Source organism: Lutra lutra, chromosome 8 (genome assembly GCF_902655055.1).
Source record: "Lutra lutra chromosome 8, mLutLut1.2, whole genome shotgun sequence".
NCBI classification, from domain to species: Eukaryota; Metazoa; Chordata; class Mammalia; order Carnivora; family Mustelidae; genus Lutra; species Lutra lutra.
The window spans coordinates 18,348,113-18,368,727 of NC_062285.1; the positions used below are offsets into that span (position 1 = coordinate 18,348,113).

Here is a 20,615-nt window from a genome sequence, read left to right on the forward strand (position 1 = left end):
AAAAAAAAAAAAAAGAATAAGCTATTATTATGCTCATAATTTTCCATCACAAAAGCTTTCCAATCTGTTGCCTGAAAGTCTTAGTACAAAGTAGTTCATTACCTACTATTGGTTGACCTAAAACTTATTAGTGCCTATTTGATTCCCATATTTAAGTAATATACTTCATGATGAAGTAAATGGCTAAACAAAATAAGAAACTGAATAAAAACATTCTATAATTTAAACACAAGTAACCCTATATTTACCCAGAAAACCTTAGATATGAACAACCAGGCTCTCATTATTTTCTAAAGCCATGCTGTCCAATATGGTATCAACTTGCCACATACTGCTAAATTAACTTAATTAAAATTAAATGAAATTAAATATTCACTATCTCAATTTGACACATTTCAAGTATCTTACAGGCAGATGTGGCTAGGGGGCCACTGTATTAAAGAACACAATTACAGAACATTTCTATCAATGCAGAAAGTTTTATTGGGAAGTTTGGTCTAAAACTTCATAGTAAATCAATAAAATTTACATTTGAATATATCTCATTTTTCCTCTAATGTAATTCTCAAACAATAATCATAAACAAAGGGGCCAAAGACCAAGTAACTTATAATGAAGGTAACAAAATTACTACAGAGAAAAAACAAAAAAAACAAAGTGTTGGTAAAGATGTGGAGAAACTGGAACCCTTGTTGGTAGGAATGTAAAATGGTATAGTCATTGTGGAAAAAAGGCTGTTCCTCAAAAAATTAAACACAGAATCACTATGTCTGATTTAGTAATTCCAATGCTAGGTATATACCTCCAAAAAATGAAAACTGGGGTTTAGAGATATTTATACGCCCATCTTCATAGTAGTAGTCAGTTGGCTGAAGTAGTTTTTAGTAGGCTAAAATGCGGAAGCATTTAGTGTCCATCAACAAATAAATATGCAAAACATAGTACATACATACAACAGAATATTATTCAACCTTGAAAAAAAAAGGAAACTCTAACAAGACACAACATGGATAAACCTTAAAGACAGTATGCTAAGAGAAACAGGCCCATCACAAAAAGCCAGATACTGTATAGTACCACTTAAATGAATCTAAAGTGGTCAAACTCCTAGAGACAGAAAGTAGCTGGCAGTTGCCAGGGGCTGGGGAAGAAAGGGGAGGTGGGAAGTTATTATTTAATGGCTACCAAGTTTCAGTTTTACAAGATGAAGAGTTCTGCAGATGGATAATGGTCATGGGCACACAACAATGTACACTGAACTATGCACTTAAAAATGGTTAAGGTAGTAAATTTTATGTTACATGTATCTTGCCATAATAAAAAAAAATTAGAGGGCACGTGGGTGTCTCAGTCGTTAAGCATCTGCCTTCAGCTCAGGTCACGATCCTAGCATCCTGGGATTGAGCTCCATATCAGGCTCCCTGCTCAATGGGGAGCCTGCTTCTCCCTCTCCAGCTCCCCCATGCTTGTGTTCCCTCCCTCCCTCCTTATCTCTGTCATAAATAAATAAAATATTCAAAAAAAATTAGGTGGTAGAACTAATACAGAGAGAGAAATTTACGGCCCATGTCACCAGCACTATCATAGGAGAAGTGAAATAAACTTGAAAAGAGAAGGATAAGTGGCTGGAAAGCTACCCCAAAACCCCATAATACATTCTGTCTATACACTACATACTTTTTTTTAATTCTCCCCCACCTAAATGAAGTGCTATAATTAAACATTAGAGATTGGTTTGTTTCTGATATTGTCTTTTTTTTTTTTTTTAAGATTTTTATTTATTTATTTATTTATTTATTTGAGAGAGAGAGAAAGCAAGTAACAGACTGAGAGAACAAGTAGGGGGAGGAACAGAGGGAGAAGCAGACTCCCTGCTGAGCAGGCGTGGGATTCCATTCCAGGACCCCGGGATCACGACCTGAGCCCTAGGCAGACACTTAACCAACTGAGCCACCCAGGTGCCCTGATATGCCTATTTTTAAAGTAAAAAACAAACAAAAAATCACTTGCTTTTAAAATACAGCTATTAAAGGGGTGCCTAAATGCCTCAATCAGTCAAGTGTCCAACTCTTGGTTTTAGCTCAGGTCATGATCTCAGGGTCCTGGGATCAAGCCCCACATTGGGATCAGAGCCCAGCAGAATCTGCTTTCCCCCGCCATTCTCTTCCTCTTCCCTCCCCCTACTCATGCATGCTGTCTCTATAAAATAAATAAAATCTTTAAAAAATAAAAAATAAAATACAGCTACTGTGACACAAAAGATCTGATCAAATAAAAGCCTTGTAAAACTACTTTGTACTGCTTCCATCACAAATTATCACTTGCACTTAAACACCTCCTTTAAAATTTTAAGTGAACCAAGGACAGATATCATCAATCAGTGATAAAACTACCTAATACAATATAATAAGGTAGTAGCATAAAGTTACCATATAAAAATCAGTAATTTTTATATACACAGACAATAAAATTGGGTATACTAAAAGAAAACTCCTTTTAAACTAAGAAAAAAATTAGGGATGCCTGGGTGGCTCAATCAGTTGAGTGTCCAACTCTTGATTTTGGCTTGGATTGTGATCTCCTGGGTCCTGAGATCAAGCCCCACATCTGGCTTCTCACTCAGTGTGGGAGTCTGCTTGAGATTCTTTTCCTTTCCCTCTGTCCCTCTCCCAACTTGTGTGTGCACGCCTGTGTGCTTGCTCTGTCTCTCAAATAAATATATCTTCTAAAAAAAAAATAAGAAATCAAAATAGTAAGAAAGCGAATATGGTGGCAGTACCATAGCTTCTCAGGCTCTTTGAATCCCCACATAAAAAGAAACAACTTACACAAGAAAACCAAAACCCATGGAATTTTATTTACAATAAAACCACATATTCAAAATATTGCCATGAACTCCAGAACACAAGCAGGCTGGGACGACGTACTACAAGACTGCATGGTAACAGTATTTGTGAGGGGAAAAGAAAGCAACAAATAAACCCCCAAATCACCAAGAGTCTCCACTGGAAAGCACCAGGAGCCAATCAGAGAAGAGCATCTGAAACAAGGAAGGGTTTGGCACTTGCCAACACTGGATAAATGTAAGAGGCCTATGGGAAAGAAGGACTGATATAACATCACAAATTAACCTTCCAGGCAGGGGTCCGTTATAAACAGGGACTCACTCCAAACAGAACTGGTTTCTAAATACCATCCCCACTAAAGGATATGATATGATGATCTTTTTTTTTTTTTTAAGATTTTATTTATTTGTCAGAGAGAGAGAGCGTGCACAAACAGGCAGAGTGGCAGGCAGAGGCAAAGAGAGAAGCAGGCTCCCCGCTGAGCAAGGAGCCTGATGCGGGACTCGATCTCAGGACCCTAGGATTATGACCTGAGCTGAAGGCAGACGCTTAACCAACTGAACCACTCAGGTGTCCCTGATCCTTATTCTTTTTTTTTTTAAAAGGATATGATTCTCTGTGAACAATATACCACTTTCTCCACCCCTCACAATATACTACTTACATGGTAATTCTATCAAAAATGTTTAACATAGATCTGAATTAGGAGGTTTAAATAAATAATAGAGAGACATTCTATAAAACAACTGGCCTGGACTCTTCAAAAATATCAATGTCATGAAAAGTAGAAAATCCTGGAGGCTGTTTTTTGTTTTTTTTAACTATCTTTTTTTTTTTTTCCAAAGATTTTATTCATTTATTTGACAGACAGAGATCACAAGTAGGCAGAGAGGCAGGCAGAGAGATGGGGGGAAGCAGGCTCTCCACCGAGCAGAGAACCCGATGCGGGGCTTGATCCCAGGACCCCGACCGAGATCATGACCCGAGCCGAAGACAGAGGCTTAACCCACTGAGCCACCCAGGCGCCCCATCTGGAGGCTGTTTTAGATGACAGGAGATTAATTATTAATGTATGAGTAGTAAAATGGACAAAATTAATTAACATTATTACTAATCATACATTTAGTTATCTAAATGCAACATTTGATACTTTGCTGAATCTTGGGTCAATTTAATTAATTAAAGGACATGATTGGGACAAAAGGAGATATTTGGATATGGACTATTAGAGAGTATTTGTATTTCCTAAGTAATTATGTATATAGTTCCTAAGTAAAATATTTATATTAATGTTATATTAATGCAATGTTACCTATTTTATATTGTATTAATATATTATTTATCAACATATTAAATATATTCAATGTATTAATTATAACTAATAATATTAATAACTAATGGTTAATAAAGTACATTCTTTCGTGTTGTATTAATAATATATTCCATAAGTAAGATAGTTACATTATAGCAATATAGAAGAATGTCCTTAGGAGATGTCCCTATTTAGAGATGAAGTCTCACAAAGTGAGCAATTAATTCTCAAATGGATGATAGATTTTTTTTAAATGTCTCTGTATTTTATATAGATGTATAAAGATGAAGATAAAATCAAATGTGGTAAAATGTCAACAACTGCTGAATCTAGGTCAAACTTACATACTTGTCCATTGTACTACTCATAAAATTTTCCTGTAATATTAAAATCTTTTATTTTTTTAAAGATTTATTTTTATTTGAGAGAGAGAACACACACATGTGTGCACTTGAGCAGGGGGAGGGGCAAAGGGAGAGGGACAGAGATAATCTCAAGCAGGCTCCATACCTACCATGGAGCCCAACATGGTGCTTCATTCCACAACCTGGGGATCATGACCTAAGCCAAAATCAAGAACTGGACACCAATTCTTGGCTCAAACCAACTGAGCCACTCAGGTGTGCCTTAAAATCTTTTATAATAGAAAAGTAAAAATAAAATAGTATATAAACTATTTAAAAAACAAACTCTACAAAATATTTAGAAAATACAGTTAAAGGGGTGCCTGTGTGGCTCAGTGGGTTAAAGCCTCTGCCTTCAGCTCAGGTCATGATCCCAGGGTCCTGGGATTGAGCCCTGCATCGGGCTCTCTGCTCAGCAGGGAGCCTGCTTTCCCTACCTCTCTCTCTCTCTGCCTCTGTGCTTACTTGTGATCTCTGTCAAATAAATAAAATCTTAAAAAAAAAAAAAAAAGAAAGAAAATAGAGTTTAAAAAAAAAGAAAACGGTATAGCCATAATTGGTAACACTTTGCTGAATTTTCTTCCAGCCTTTTATAAATAAGATTCTTAAGCAGAATTAATTTTTCTAATTTAAAAAAAACTTAAAGTGCACACTTTTGTATACCATATCTTTCATTTATATTAAAAACTGCTTCACCCATCATTCGTCTTTTAAGTCATGATTTTGAATGTAATAATATTAATACTTTACATATCATTAAGTTTTCTATCTGGACAACAAGATTTTCAATTAGCACTTTAAGAAGTGCAAAGGCACTTTACATGTTATTAACTCACTTTAATTTTTACAACCCTATGACATTAAATACTAATATCACCTGGATGCAATGAGAAAACGGAGGCACAACATATCCCATTCCAGATATGTCATAACTTCTCATCTATTACTGGACATTTCATCATGTCTAAATATTAGGTACTGTAAGTAGCTAAAAAGTGATAAATAACCACATATATATAAATCTTAAAATATATTCTAATACTTATTAGGGAAAAGAATATGAACTTTAAGCTCTCTGACATGCCATATGTAATAGATTCTAAGTAACTTATTTAAACCTCTAAAATGGACATGTAGGGGCGACTGGGTGGCTCAGTGGGTTAGGCCGCTGCCTTCGGCTCAGGTCATGATCTCATGGTCCTGGGATCGAGTCCCGCATCGGGCTCTCTGCTCAGCAGGGAGCCTGCTTCCCTCTCTCTCTCTCTTTCTCTGCCTGCCTCTCCATCTACTTGTGATCTCTGTCAAATAAATAAATAAAATCTTTTTAAAAAAATAGACATGTATATTATAATGATCCTATGTCATAGTTTACTCAGCATCCTCTTTGTGTTTTTTTTTTTAATTTTTTATTTTTTCAGCATAACAGTATTCATTATTTTTGCACCACACCCAGTGCTCCATGCAATCCGTGCCCTCTACAATACCCACCACCTGGTGCCCCCAACCTCCCACCCCCCACCCCTTCAAAATTCTCAGATCATTTTTCAGAGTCCATAGTCTCTCATGGTTCACCTCCCCTTCCAATTTCCCTCAACTCCCTTCTCCTCTCCATCTCCCCTTGTCCTCCATGCTATTTGTTATGCTCCACAATCTTTGTGTTTTTTTTTTAAGATTTTATTTATTTATTTGTCAGAGAGAGAGAGAGAGCACACAAGCAGGGAGAGCAGCAGCCAGAGGGAAAAGCAGTCTCCCCGCTGAGCAAGGAGCCTGATGCGGGACTCAATCCCGGGATCATGACCTGAGCCAAAGGAGGTTGCTTAACTGACTGGGCCACCCAGGCATCCCTCCCTTCTTTGTTCTTAACGGTCTATATACATCAGCCCCAAATCAAATCAGATGAAACACAATAAACAACTTTTCAGAAACTTCCACCTGTCTTATTTTCCACTCTCACTGCCTGTAGCTATGAAATACTTCTGAAATACATGAAAGTCAAATGAAGAGAGCACAAAAGTTTAAAAATGCAAATGGGTTTTCTCACTGTTATGTTCCTAAATATGTAACTTTGGACAAATTGTTTAATGTCAACGTGATTCTCTAGATTTTTAATTTGTTCTCCTAGGAAATGAGCATGGCATCTTGAATTTAGTAGCTGCCTTCATAAACACAAAAAATTCAAACTGAATTTGGTAAAATTCAACTAACATTCATGTCCTTATTTCTTCATTTATGAAAAAGGAAATTGAACTAGTTTAATATAGATAATATATTAACAAATATTTGTATTATTATTATAAAACAATTTGTTATAGTCATTTAATCTCCATAATGCTATGGTTTTAGATATCTGCAATATAACTAAACACCTAAATGCATTTAAACATTTGAGTCTTTATATTTTGTGCAATCTTAACCCTACAAAAAATGATAACTTGTCTATAGACTAAAGAACTTAGCCATCAGCCAATTCAATTACTCATTAAATCCCATTTCATGGACATGCCATTTAATTGATGCACACCGTATTAATGTTTGTCTTCAATATCTGAATTCAAGAAAAATTTCAGGAATGCCTGGGTGGCTTAACTGTCTTTGGCTCAAGTCATGACCCATGGTCCTGGGATTGAGTCCCACATAGGGCTCCTTGCTCATCGGGGAGCTGGCATCTCCCTCTGCCTGCCGCTCCCCCGCTTATATGCTCTCTCTCCTCTCTCTCCGACAAATAAAAAAACAAAAATGAAGAAAAAAAGAAAAGAAAAAAAAGACAATGAAGTGTTAAAAAAAAAAAAGAAAAATTTCAAGAAAGTTATCCACACCAACTTGTAACTCACTTTGCATCCTCTTTGACAAGGTATCTATCTCTTCTAAATTACAAGCTTTTCAAAAATCTCTTCTTCCAAATATTCACCAGTCTAATATATTTTTTTATTATTTTATCTTTAAGTAGGCTCTGTGCCCAATATTGGGCTCGAACTCATGACTCCGAGAGTTACATGCTCTACTGACTGAGCCAGACAGGCACCCCCAAACATTCACCAGTCTAAATAGAACATCTTGGAACAATGTATAAGATTCATGAGAAAAAGGAAAAAAAGATTCATTAAGAGATTCTTTGCATTAGTATTCTTTTTAAAACATGCAAAAACTTCACCATATGTATAATACAAAAGTTAAATTTTGTAATATATCTGATTTATCTAACTTTTAAAGAAATGCAGTTATTAAACCTCCAAGTAAGTCAAAAAGGTATCTGAAAATGGACTTTGGAATCAGGCATACTTGGTCTTGAATCCAGGTTCTGTCATGTACTAATAAATATCTCTTGTTTTTGTCAGCCCATTATTTTTCTTTAGGTTAATTCTTCCCTACTCCATGTGATCTTGGGAAGACCTTCAACCATAGTATCCCAACAGCCCTGACCACAAGAGTGGATGTGTTACCAAAAAAAGGCTAATCATAAGTGGACATATCTCGCAATCACCAAACATCCTCAATTCCAACAGTTTTCACTTCAATTCTCTCTTCTTCAATATGCCTATAATAATATCTTGTGCCAAAAATCAGGAAGGGTCTAATATCATAGTTGCAATCTAACAAGTTAGCCTGCCAGTTTCATGGATGCTTAAAGATGACACGAGACTCTTGCGTTGTACACAAAGGGCTTTGTCACTCACAGCAATAGCAGTAGCCAGAATGCCAGGTTTCTGGCTCCCCAATTCCATGGGCTTCCCTAAACCCTAATTCTGACGGGATGACTTGAAAGGGCCAAATGACGCTTACACACATAGTGGGTTGCGTTACAGGAGAGGAACTGTGGGCTTAGGGAACCTAATTCTGACTAAGCAGGCCTGCTGTCAATTATCCCAGAAAAAGATACAATCTTTGTATTTTCCATGGCTGTAAGCAAATCTGCCATCTGCTCTTTACGATGTTGTGTCCATTTCCCAAGGCTGTTCATTACATAAACAACTTTGAAAAGATAATCTGGAACAAAGCCTCTATTCACAAGATGTATACAAATGTGACAGACCCATAAGATTTGTCTTGCCACAGCTGATGTCAGAACAGTCCAGTAAAATCCTGAACTACTACGATCTACACTTTCTCCACACCTTGCGACTGATTCACACACTTGTTCTTGGACTTGTTCTTGGACATCACTCAGTCTTCCAGGCCCCTGCTCCAACATTTTGTCCAAATCTATGTGACCCTGTTCCCCAGTTTCACTGACACCCATTATCGAACCTTGGATCTCATGACCCACTACTTTAAACACTTGTGAAAACAATGGACTTGTTTCCTTTTCCTTATCCTATGTCCACTCTACCTCGCAATATCTCCCATAGGATTCTATCCATACCTATCTTCTCTGCTTCATTATCCAGATGAACAAGTTATTCACCTAAATGCCTCTCTCTTTCTTCCTCCTGCAATAGGAAAGGACACAGTATTCTTCTTACTGTCCACTACTACATCTTAGTATCATATATTCCTCCAGTTATTGCCCTATTTCTCCCTTCTTGACATTCAAGATTTCTTAAAAGGATTAAATATTCTCTCGTGATCTACATTTCCTCATACCTACTTTATTCATTTACCGACATCAATTGGTTTCTCCTCTGACCATTACACTGAGACTCCTTCTCAACAACTTCTTTAGAACTGAATCCAAAGAACATATATTGTGTCTTACATTAGTTATCTTTCATATGCAATCTAACTGCTGAGCACTAACTTTCTTGAAATACTCACTTCTCCTGGATTCCAAAATCACTTCTCCAGGTCCAATACTCACTTCTCCTGGTATGGTCTCTTCTAGCTTTCCTCCTTTATCTATGGGCTACTTCTGATTTCCTCTGTAGAATCTTCCCTTCCCCATTACTGATGAAGAAAGTGAGAAAGGGAGAGAAGCTCTAATTTACAGAGTGCCAATTAATGGCTATAGAATGAATTATGGAAAATCACCTTTTGTCAAACACTATTTCAGATAGAATCATCAATGGATGCTGGATGAAAATTTAATGGAAAACAGGGTATCTACTCAATTCTAAGGGTGTAGTAGCCAGCCTCCAAGAGTTACCCATGAAGTATCCTAGGAAGTATCCAATGACACTGAACAGGTTGCTCTGTGTAACCAACAGAATACTGCAAAAATGAGTGTCTTAAAAGTGCTTAAAATGGCAAATGATATTCTGTATGTTTTACCACCAAAAAAATGTTTTTAGGGGCACCTGGGTGGCTCAGAAGGTTAAGCCTCTGCTTTCAGCTCGGGTCATGGTCTCCGGGTCCTGGGATCAAGCCCTGCATTGGGTTCTCTACTTGGCGGGGAGTCTGCTTCCCCCTCTCTCTCTGCCTGCCTCTCTGCCTACTTGTGATCTCTCTGTCAAATAATAAAAATCTTTTTTAAAAAATGTTTTTAAAAATAGGCATTCAACAAGGAGAAAAAAATTATGTGTAACATCGGGGCTAAATCACAAAAAAAGCTGCAGTTTCCACCTTGCTATCTTAGATCACTCACCCTGGGGAAAGCTAGGTACCATGTCCTAAGGAGGCTTAGGTAGCCCCATGAAACATCCATGCAGCCAGAAAATGAGGTTCTTGCTCCGCCAGCAAAAACATGCTAGCCACATGACTAAGCCATCCCAGAAGCACATCCTCCAGCTTGAATCAAGCCTTCAAATGACTGTATTCCTGCCACAATTCTGACTATAATCCAATGAGAGAAGCTGAGCTAGAAATAACCTAAGTCCAAATTCCAGACTCACAGAAACTGAGACAATAAATGTTTTTATAATTAAGCCACTAAATTTTAGGGAAATCTGCAGCACTGATTCTTTGTTACAAGGAATGGAACACTACCATAACAAAAAAAACCTAAACTGTGAAAGTTGCATGGAATGAAGCAATGGACAAAAGCTATAAGGACTTTCAGGAGATTGAGTAAAAAACCTGATGAATACTAAAGAGATGTTAATAGAAAACTTATGGCCTTCCAAGGAGGCTGCTATCCAGAGCATAAAAGAAAGTGAGAGAAATTTAATTGAAAATTGGAGGAAAAGGAGTCCCTGTTATATAGAAGCTGGAAGTCAAGCAACATGGTTGCCTATGGTAACACAGAAAACAGAAAGTGTATTTAATGAATTGGATGATTTAACTAAGGTAAATTTTTAGGTAGTATGTTGAAAGTGTAATCTAATTTTTTACTATAAAAAAGTACAGGAGTATAAACTAAATTAGGAAAGGCTACTTGCTGGTTCTGAAAATTAATTAATTAATCTATAAATTAACCTATAAATAAATAAATTAATCTATAAAAAGCAAATAGTATAAAAGGGATGGTTTCCAGACAAAGACAAAACCTAGGCCACTCAGAAAACCATTCCATGAAAAGTGAAAACAAGGGTGGGACTGTAAAATCCATTGTTAAGATGAAGGCAGGGGTATCTGGGTGGCTCAGGCAGTTGAGCATCTGACTCTTGACTTTGGCTCAGGTCATGATCTCAGGGTCCTAGGATCCAGCTCCACGTTGGGTTCCACACTCAGGGAGAATCAGCTTGAGATCCTTTCCCTCTGCTCCTGCCCCCACCCACACAGGTGCGTATGCTCTGTCAAGTAAATAAGTAACTTAAAAAAAAAAGTCAAGCCAATGCCTCCAAGAACCTAAAACAAGGCTTCAGAGACATCAAGGTCATGAAAGACAAAGAATAAGGAAATATTCCACAATGAATAGACTGAAAACTGAAGAGACATGAAAACTAAATGCAGTGATCCTGGACTGAATTCTGGACCAGAAAGAAGTTTCCCTCTTCAGTACCGAGGATATTAGTGGGTGAAATTTGAACAGGACCTGCAGATTACCTAACAGCCTTGTGAAAAATGTTAATTTACTAATTTTGATCACTGTACTATAATCAAGTAGGAAATTCCATTTTTTACTAAAACTACACATTAAAACAGTACACTCGGGCTAATTTCTGTAATAATTCAGAACAAGATTATATAGAGAGTAAAAAAGCGGGACAGCAAAGAGGGAAGGGGAAAGAGGACAAGCTTAAAATGTCAACATTTTGAAAATTTGGGTGAGTGGTATAGAGAAATAATGTGTAGTATTTTTCTACTTCTCTCAAGTCTAAAATTATTGCAAATTATCAAAGATAAAAAAATTTTTACTCTTTCTGGCTGGCTGCCCAATACCTCAGAATGAAGAATCAAACTGGCATGACTTATAAAATTCCCCAGGAACTGGCTCCCTCTTAACGAAGTAGTCTCCTCTCACTCTTTAGCCCCACACCAAACACACACCCCAGGCATTCTAAACTGAAAGCCCTGCACTCTCTTAATTCTTTGCACATGTAGTGAAGCTTAAAGCTTAACCTGAGTGGAAGATTTCCAAAAGGAGAAAGCACACAAAAAAGGGAAGGAGATGACAGGTAACTCTCAATGCTGAAAAGTTTTTAAAAGATACATAAAGAAGTAATGACAACTCTGAAATGAGAGTTTTATTCCTCTGAGGGCCACAAAGAGTAGCCCTTTTTTTAGTTCTTTTTTTTTTAAGATTTTATTTTCTTATTTGACAGAGAGAGGACAAGCAGGGGGAGCAGCAGACAGAGAAAGAGAGGAAGCGGGCTCCTCACTAAGAAAGGAGCCTGATGCAGGACTCCATCCCAGGACCCTGGGATCATGACCTGAGTTGAAGGCAGATGCCACCCAGACACCCCAGCCCAGTTCTCTCCAAAGAGATGAGTAATCCTAAAGGAAAGGAAGTCCAGTCAATCCCTGAGGTTCAGAAAACACTAAGTGAAAAACCTACCTCCCACAAACACCCACCCAACACAGGCTAACAGTTTTTACGTTGACAACAGCTTTTTTATCCATTGCCAGTTAATAATAACAGAAGAAAATCAAAAGTAAGTAAGGGGGATGGTGAACACATCAGGAGATAAATCCCTCTAGCTATAGTAGGGGACAGTTTTCTGGCAAACCTACTTGGAAATGAATGCATTTCCACATAATACTGTCACTAACGGCGACTTTGCTATAAAGTATTAGAAATATAGTGCTATACTTTTAATACATCATGGATTAGTTAACATTAATGAGTGGGGAAAGGATGTGTCTGAGAATCAACTGAACTGGTACAAGATTATCTCAATGTAATAAATAACCACTGATTTCTAAATAAAGACCTACAAATTAGCCTTCAGAAAAAAATCCTTTCTAAAGCTGGGAATATCCCAACACAACCTTATACACATGTCTGATACACCTCTGCATTTCCTAACCCTGGTCTACATCTCACTCTGTGGCAATGCTTCTGTAATACAAAAATATAAGGCTTAAAAGAAAATTCTATTTTACAAGGCACATTAATCGTCTTAGAAGATATTCTTTAAAAAAAAAAAAGATTTTTATTTATTTACTTGACAAAGATAGAGAGATCACAAGTAGGCAGAGAGGCAGGCAGAGAGAGGGGGGAGAAGCAGGCTCCCTGTTGAGCACAGAGCCAGATGCCGGGCTCATTCCCAGGACCCTGAGATCATGACCTGAGCTGAAGGCAGGGGCTTAACCCACTGAGCCACCCAGGTGCCCTAGAAGATATTCTTCTTAAACAATACCTGATGATACAAACTATTTAATGAATGAATTAAACCCCTCCTCTACATAGCTTCAACTCATTTCAAACATGTACTTTTTTGGGAAACTGTCCCTTTATTCAGAGTCGTATCTCACTATTGAAATCTTCCACTCTTGGGGAACCTGGGTGGCTCAGTGGGCTTAGCATCTGCCTTTGGTTCAGGTCATGATTTCAGGGTCCTGGGACTGAGCCTGGCATCAGCATCGGGCTCTCTGCTCAGCAGGGAGCCTGCTTCCCCCTCTTTCTCTGCCTGCCTCTCTGCCTATTTGTGATCTCTCTCTCTTTCTCTCTCTCTCTCAAATAAATAAATAAATCTTTTAAAAAGAAAAAAAAAAAACTTCCACTCTCCTTGCTGGGATTTCACAGGTAGTATTTAACCAGTATTAATATATCTTGGGTCACACAGAAATTCTCTGAAAAGCAAAAACTATGTATTTTTAAATTTTCTCATAGTTACATAAAAAGTTAACTTATAATCATTGATTTCATTTTAAAATAAGAGGTTTGGAGAGCACAATATTTAGTATGAAATATTCTTTATCACCACTTACATATAACACAAGATTACTTTAAAATGTTTTAAAATATGTGCCAGTATGAAGGAGATAAAAAAATTCAGAGGGAGAGTGACTTCAACATATTTTATGAACAATACCACTAAAATTTAGCTCGTAATATACAGTATTTTAAAATACTAAAACATGAATGGATTATGAGTGTTATCGTCGATGTAACATTTTATAATGTAATAAGCATATCTGAGATAAACCTACCAGATGCTAAAATCTTAAAAGAAGTAAAAAGGGATGGGGAGTAAGACAGTCTATCAAACCCAATTTTTTCAGATATATTATCACTTACTTAACATCATACCATAATAAAAAAGTTCCTTCCCAAACATTCCCAAGGCAATCAAACAAGTCTAATAACAATAAATTTATACTAATGTTTACCTCTATACTAATGTTTATAAATGATCAGAAAAACTGTTACAAAATAAAATGTACAAATGGATTTTAAGTTTGACAACAAAATCAATTATACTAAACTTATATATGCCAAAGGTAAAATGCAAATAGTATTTATATACTAATGAAAATACCAACTTCTAAAATTTATAGCTAAACAGGTTTGACTAAACGCAATGCTTTTATCTAGTATTCAACAACTGCAAATAAGACTAAAGTGAAAAACTCATTCCTCAAGAAAAAAATAAATAAATATAATAGCACTGTATTTATTAAACACCATACTACATTTAATAATTGTAGTATATTTTAATATATTTATATATTAACACATATTTAGTAACTATTAAAAATATCATGACGGGATATATTAAGATAAATACGATCGTACCATGAACACTTCTTTAAACAAGATCATACCCTCAAAATGACTGAAGAGAAGAATTATCATCAGTAAGACTTTCTCCTCACAATGTATGAGTCCTACCTGTATCCCTCGTTTGTGGATTCAAAGGGTTACATAAAATCTCACGGTGCTTCTTAGTAAAACTGCTAATTAAACCCAATCTGCCATTTCCCCTTCAGCAATCTAAACAACAACAGACAGCAAGACAGAACCCTATAATCGTCACTATCACAAATCCGCCTCATTAAAGAGGATGAACACATATACTTGCTGCCTACAACTTACAAAACATACATATAAACCTAACAAATGCTCTAAAGGTGACTATAAAAATATAATTAGAATTTCGCTCACAAATGGAAATTTCATTTCAAAATTAAAAATTTAAGCTTCTAAAATGTTTACTTTGAAAAAAGGCACAGAAATTCAAACCAAATCTATTCCCAAATCCTAACTATTTACAAACATGAAAATATTCCAAACGATTTTATACCTACTGTTTAATAAGAGTAATGTTATTTTCTAATTGAAGAGGTCTTTTTTTATGCTCACTTTGTTAAAAACAATTCATAGTAGTATCCTTTTCCTATGCTGACAATTATGTCTTATGAATGATATTACAATACTCATTATTAGTTCACTAAAAAGTACTCATATCCTTAAAATAAATAAAAATGTAAGCAGAAAACAGGTAAGTCAGAAGAAGACAGATTAGTATCAGGCAAGCTTTTAGTGCTTTATTAAAAGACAAAATATTCTCAAACAAATGTATGACATTTGGCCATTAAAAAAACCAAAAAACCAAACCATTATTATTACCAACACTGCAGGGGAAAACAGTCAAGAATATACAGAATTTCAAAACTGTTCCATTATAAAGTGAAAAAGCAGATGAGATTTTTACTTACATGTGAAATAATCAGTTAATAATATATAGACACAAATTATTATTGCTGAAGTCACCTGAGGATTTCATAAGATAACCACAGCAACACATGCAAGAAATCTCTCTCATGCTTTCAATTTCTATTCCAAATTTTCAGTGGAAACAGGTTCTGCCATACAAACATATTCACAAATATGGCATTATTTTAAACCTATTTTTTTACTTTATACTCTCAAATTAGTCAAAAATTTTCAGTATTTCAACATCTCCATCCAGCTATCAAGAACTTAATTTTATCTAAAAAAGGGAAAAAAAATCTATTAAGTAGATGTGCTACATATATAGCAACAACAAATCCACTTACTTTTTTCTCTTTCTCATGATGTTTATCCTGAGAGTGAGAGGAAGAATCACTTAAACTTTGATCATATGACCTATTAGATCCCCGTTTGCTCTTTTTCTAAAAAAGAAAATATATATACATACATGTATATGTATATAAAAAATTTTAAATAATCTTTTTGTTAGGCTTAACCTATTCAAGTGTGTAGTATTTAAAAATGTCTACTGAAGTTAAAAAAAAAATTCTCACTATTTTGAACTATATAATCCAGTTTAGAAATCATCCATATGTACCGTATATTACATTCATTATAAAAGAAAATCTAAACCTAAATTTAACATGAATGCCATATTTTTGTACATTTATTAAAATATCTGAAAACAGACTATAATTTCAAATAAGCAATAGCCATGTCACTTTATCACAAAACCACCTCTTAAAGAAATCAACTATAATTTTCAATGTCTTCTTTAAAAAAGAAAAGGAGTTTCAACCAAAACAGAGAATGCCATACTGAGGAAGGACGCCAAGACTAGAAGAAAAGAAAATTATTTGAAGAGTTATTTTTTGCCATACTAGGAAAAGCAAGCAGCCTTTTAATCTCATATTTTCAGTATTAAGGCACAGTTTGCTAAAAACTTCTCTGCAGTTCAATAAGAAAAAAATTAAAGGAAATATCAGCATTAGACCCATGCACTTTTCAAAGCATTACTGAAAGTATTGCACACTCTATTTAAAATACTTATATAATTTCATAATAAAGTATGCCAGTGAAAGTTATCTGAAGTGTTTAAAACTTAGTGGTACCATAACCAGTTTAAATTAAATAGAAATGACTATGAAAGGTATTCAAAGTCCATGCAAATGTAGAAGTTATACAATCTTACTAAATTATTAAAGACTCTTCCTCTCTAGCAAATGGGATACCAACATGTCTCTAACTAGCAGTGAGAAAATCCTATTTGCACAAACTCAAAATCCATCTTCATTATTTCTAGATTTTTTCTATATCATCTTCCATTTAGAAAATTAACATTCCGATATGCTTTTCACATCTAGGAAGCAAAATTTTCAATTTTACTTTCTCAAAATTTCTCTTAGAACACTTCAGTATTCTTTGTCAGCCCTTAAAATGAATCAAAGTCTTCAATATCAAACAATATATTTAGATAATCTTAAGTATTTTAATATATATGAACCAGAATAGTCATGAGCTGATTTCATGAGAAAGGGGCTCCTAATGATACTGTTTCTTTAAAAGAAAGGAAGAAAAAATAGCCCCACTCACAAGGGAAAGGTAATAAGGGGGGAAAGAAACCAAAACACTAAAGAAAAACAAAGAACACTTAAACTTTCAGTGTACACATCTAATTGTTATCATTAAAAACTAAAAAAATAGACACTTAGGACATTAAATATTGATCCTTCAAAGGAACATGGACACAATATATGTAACAGCTAATCAAATTTTACCAACTCAATCATCCATGCAATTATGTAACAGTAAAGACTGGCAAAATCTGAAATATTCCCAAAGTTGTATTTAAAAACATTTTTCTCAAGATAGTCAACTAAGAAGTTACAAAACAGCTTTTAGTTTTACTCTCTCCTAGTAAATAAAAATGAAAGTAAAGAAATAATTAGCAAAAAATGGGAAACAAGTGGTAGAAAAATCACAAAATATATAATCAAATATCAAAAAATGAAATTAAATGAAAACAGTGTTAGATTATAGAGTCCTTTACATGTGCTGCTTCTACTAAATGTATCCTAACATTTACTATTAACAGAAATTATTTTACAATATTCACCTTTATAAATGCACCTAAACAAAGCAAAATCTTTAAAAATTACTCAATCTTTTAATTTCCAGCAAAGAACATGCCAACCCCATGCAGAAATCAAGAGAAAGGGAATAGCTATTACACTTTTTTTATAAAACAGAGTCAAAACTATTGTAAAACTATGTGTTACCATTTTAAATTCAAGATAAATTCTTACCAGCTTACTAAAATGGTATTTACAGTAGCCACAGTATTGGACATTATCTGCACCATTCCCTTCTTCTTCACAAAGTAGTCCTGCAAACTGAGCACTGAAAATAAAAACCAAAAAAATACATAAAATACAAACAAAGCACATACTAAACTTCAATCTACAGTATATATAAAATTAAAATCCTCTCCAAGCATGTAAGATTTGTAATTAAACCTTACACATCTCCTAAGAGAAAAGGAGAAAATGAAAAGCTTTATTCTCACTGTGACCAAGTATATTTCACCTCAACCTTTGATTGATATTTTCTACAGTTACATTTGTAGTTTATAATAAACTTTTTATCCATCCATCTCTAACAAGGATCAAGACTTATACAAGTTTTACGTCAACAAACAGACATTAAATTGCTTTAAGATACCCCCCAACCCCATAATTAACACTTCATTTTGCTTTTTCCATCTGTATCATAGGTACAAACAGTAAGGCCAGGACTCCAAAGGGCTGAAATGACTTGTGATGGGATAAGCCCAGAGATGCAGATCACATTCTGTTATAAGGAAAATGCTTCCAGTCATAGAACCATACAGCAGACAAGAAAAACATAACCTGTGTTTTCTAGTCAAAAACAATGGAAGACAGTGAATCAAAACCTAAAGTTATGATGGTCATTTAAAAAAAAAAGCACAAAGCACTAAAGTTTATGACCATCATCTTGTCAATTTGTCATCAGTGTCAACTGCCAATGTTATTTAACATTTCAAAATTACAATAGTATTAGTATGTATCTCTACCCAAAAAAGAACTTTCAAGATCTTTAAAAACTAAGTTCATTATTAACAGAATTTATGAAACCAAAACTCTTTTCCGCTCCCCAAAAGTAATCTAAAATGGACTTCTTAAATCCATATACTAAAAGCTCAGTAAATAAAGCAAGTGCCTATACTGGCTGCTAGATATAGACTATTTCTTAAAAGTTAACAAATACATGGATTATTCCCAGACTCTAATTTTGAACTGCTGCCTATTACGCTGAATATTTTATTTTAGGATAATCTTTGCTCTCGAAATTTTATGCCAAGAAAAGTATCTAAGTAACTTTTTAGGAAGTAGCCACTAATATACTGTGAATATGATGGTAACTGCTTTTTCCCCTCTTAAACAAAAAATGAAGAAACACAGTCATTCACTAAATCTTTAATATTAATATTTCAGGCATTACAGTAAGTTTACCTATATCAGCTCTTTTAGTCCTAACAATAAATCAAAGGGTAGGTAACCAACACCAATACTTTAAAATAAAATGAAACTAAATAAAACATGAGAACCAGAGTCCATGTATTCAAAATTAACTCTGGTAAATTCAATTACTAGAATCATCTTTATTATAAATAAATCTTTATTATATCTAAACATAGAAACCATCCCAACAGAATTTACTGTAAATATCTGGATACCTAAACCTTTAACTTACAAGGTATTCTCTTGTACAAAGTACAAGAATTTCAGTTCTGCACAATGACAGAAACATACTTACCAAGTCACATGGAAAGCCTGTCGACATCCATGTTTATTACAGGTCATGCAAGCACCAGTGGCTGCTTTGCTTTCTCTTCCTTGTTCATCACAAATGTAGCAAGTCTTAGTATAGAGAAAATAAACAAAATCAAGCAAAAACCTTAAAGTGCTTTATAGATATGAATTTTACAATTATCTTCAGAAGTCAAGATTGGGTTTACTATCTAACCTGCTTTACTTCAAAATATGAATTCATTTTTTCTGACAGTAATCTAAGTTTTACAAATATGAAAACATAAACAAGGACATGGAGAGAGACCCAGTAGGGTCTCACAAAGGCTCAGTCTTCCTTAGGCTCAAACACCCTACACGAAAGAAGGCACTGAGGTCAGGGGCCAGGACACTGCCTACAACACCTTGGTCTTAAAACTTCCTCACCAATATTCAAATGATTTCTGTAACAAGAGTGTGAAAAGAGGTTTGTCTTTCGTTTCTGATGGAAGAAAGCATACCTAAGGGAGGTTAACAGAGGGAGTTGGGACCTAAGAGATTAAGGATGGTCCTAAGTGACCCAACAAAATTTAGGCCATTTCAACTGTTCACAAGAATCCCACATGTGCTGTCATTCAGCCTGCCAACCTGACATACTGAACCTTAGAGAAAGACATTTGCGGGGGCAGGGGGAGAAAGACACTTTAGCTAAGGAGGTCAGAGATGTCTCTGGAGGAATTGGCCAATGAACACTCCCAGAAACTTTGACTGACATCTGGTCCTTTTCCCAGGTAAAAATAGATGATAAAATTATCAGCTGACTAGAAGTTGAGTTTACAAAAATTAAGGTCTATATAAAATCAGGTGATACACTTCTAAAAAGAAACCAACTTCTTTCTGCACACTAATGAGGTATAACCCAGCCAACTTCAATAGGACCACATGTATTTTTAAACCTAGAGAGGTTCCCTCCACTATGCACTGTGGTGCCAAAATACCACTCAACAATATTTACAAGAACACAGTTCTCAAAAAAAGCCTTGTATCAAGTCAGGTAAATTAATTTGAACTCCTTTGCTGAAAAACAAGGACTCAGAGTGAACTAAATTACAAAAATTATTTTATACCTCTAACAAGCAAAATCCCAAGTTACAACAAAACCAACCCAGATACACTGAATAAGAGCATCCTTACCCATTCAAATTACACAAAGAAAGTACCAAACAATTATAATGGAAGAATGTAACATACATTTTTTAACCCACATATGATCAAGAATATTAAAAAAAGAAAAGGCAGAGCACAGTAACA

At 35.1% G+C, this 20,615-nt stretch overlaps 1 protein-coding gene across 1 annotated transcript in view; it reads right to left on the reverse strand.

Annotated features, from left to right (window-relative positions):
• Window positions 1-20,615, reverse strand: part of MLLT10 (MLLT10 histone lysine methyltransferase DOT1L cofactor) — a 238,510-nt gene that overhangs the window by 104,248 nt on the left and 113,647 nt on the right. Inside the window, 3 exon segments of the mRNA XM_047743592.1 lie at window positions 15,822-15,917; window positions 17,802-17,895; window positions 19,333-19,436. Of these exon segments, the coding sequence (XP_047599548.1) occupies window positions 15,822-15,917; window positions 17,802-17,895; window positions 19,333-19,436 (294 nt within the window).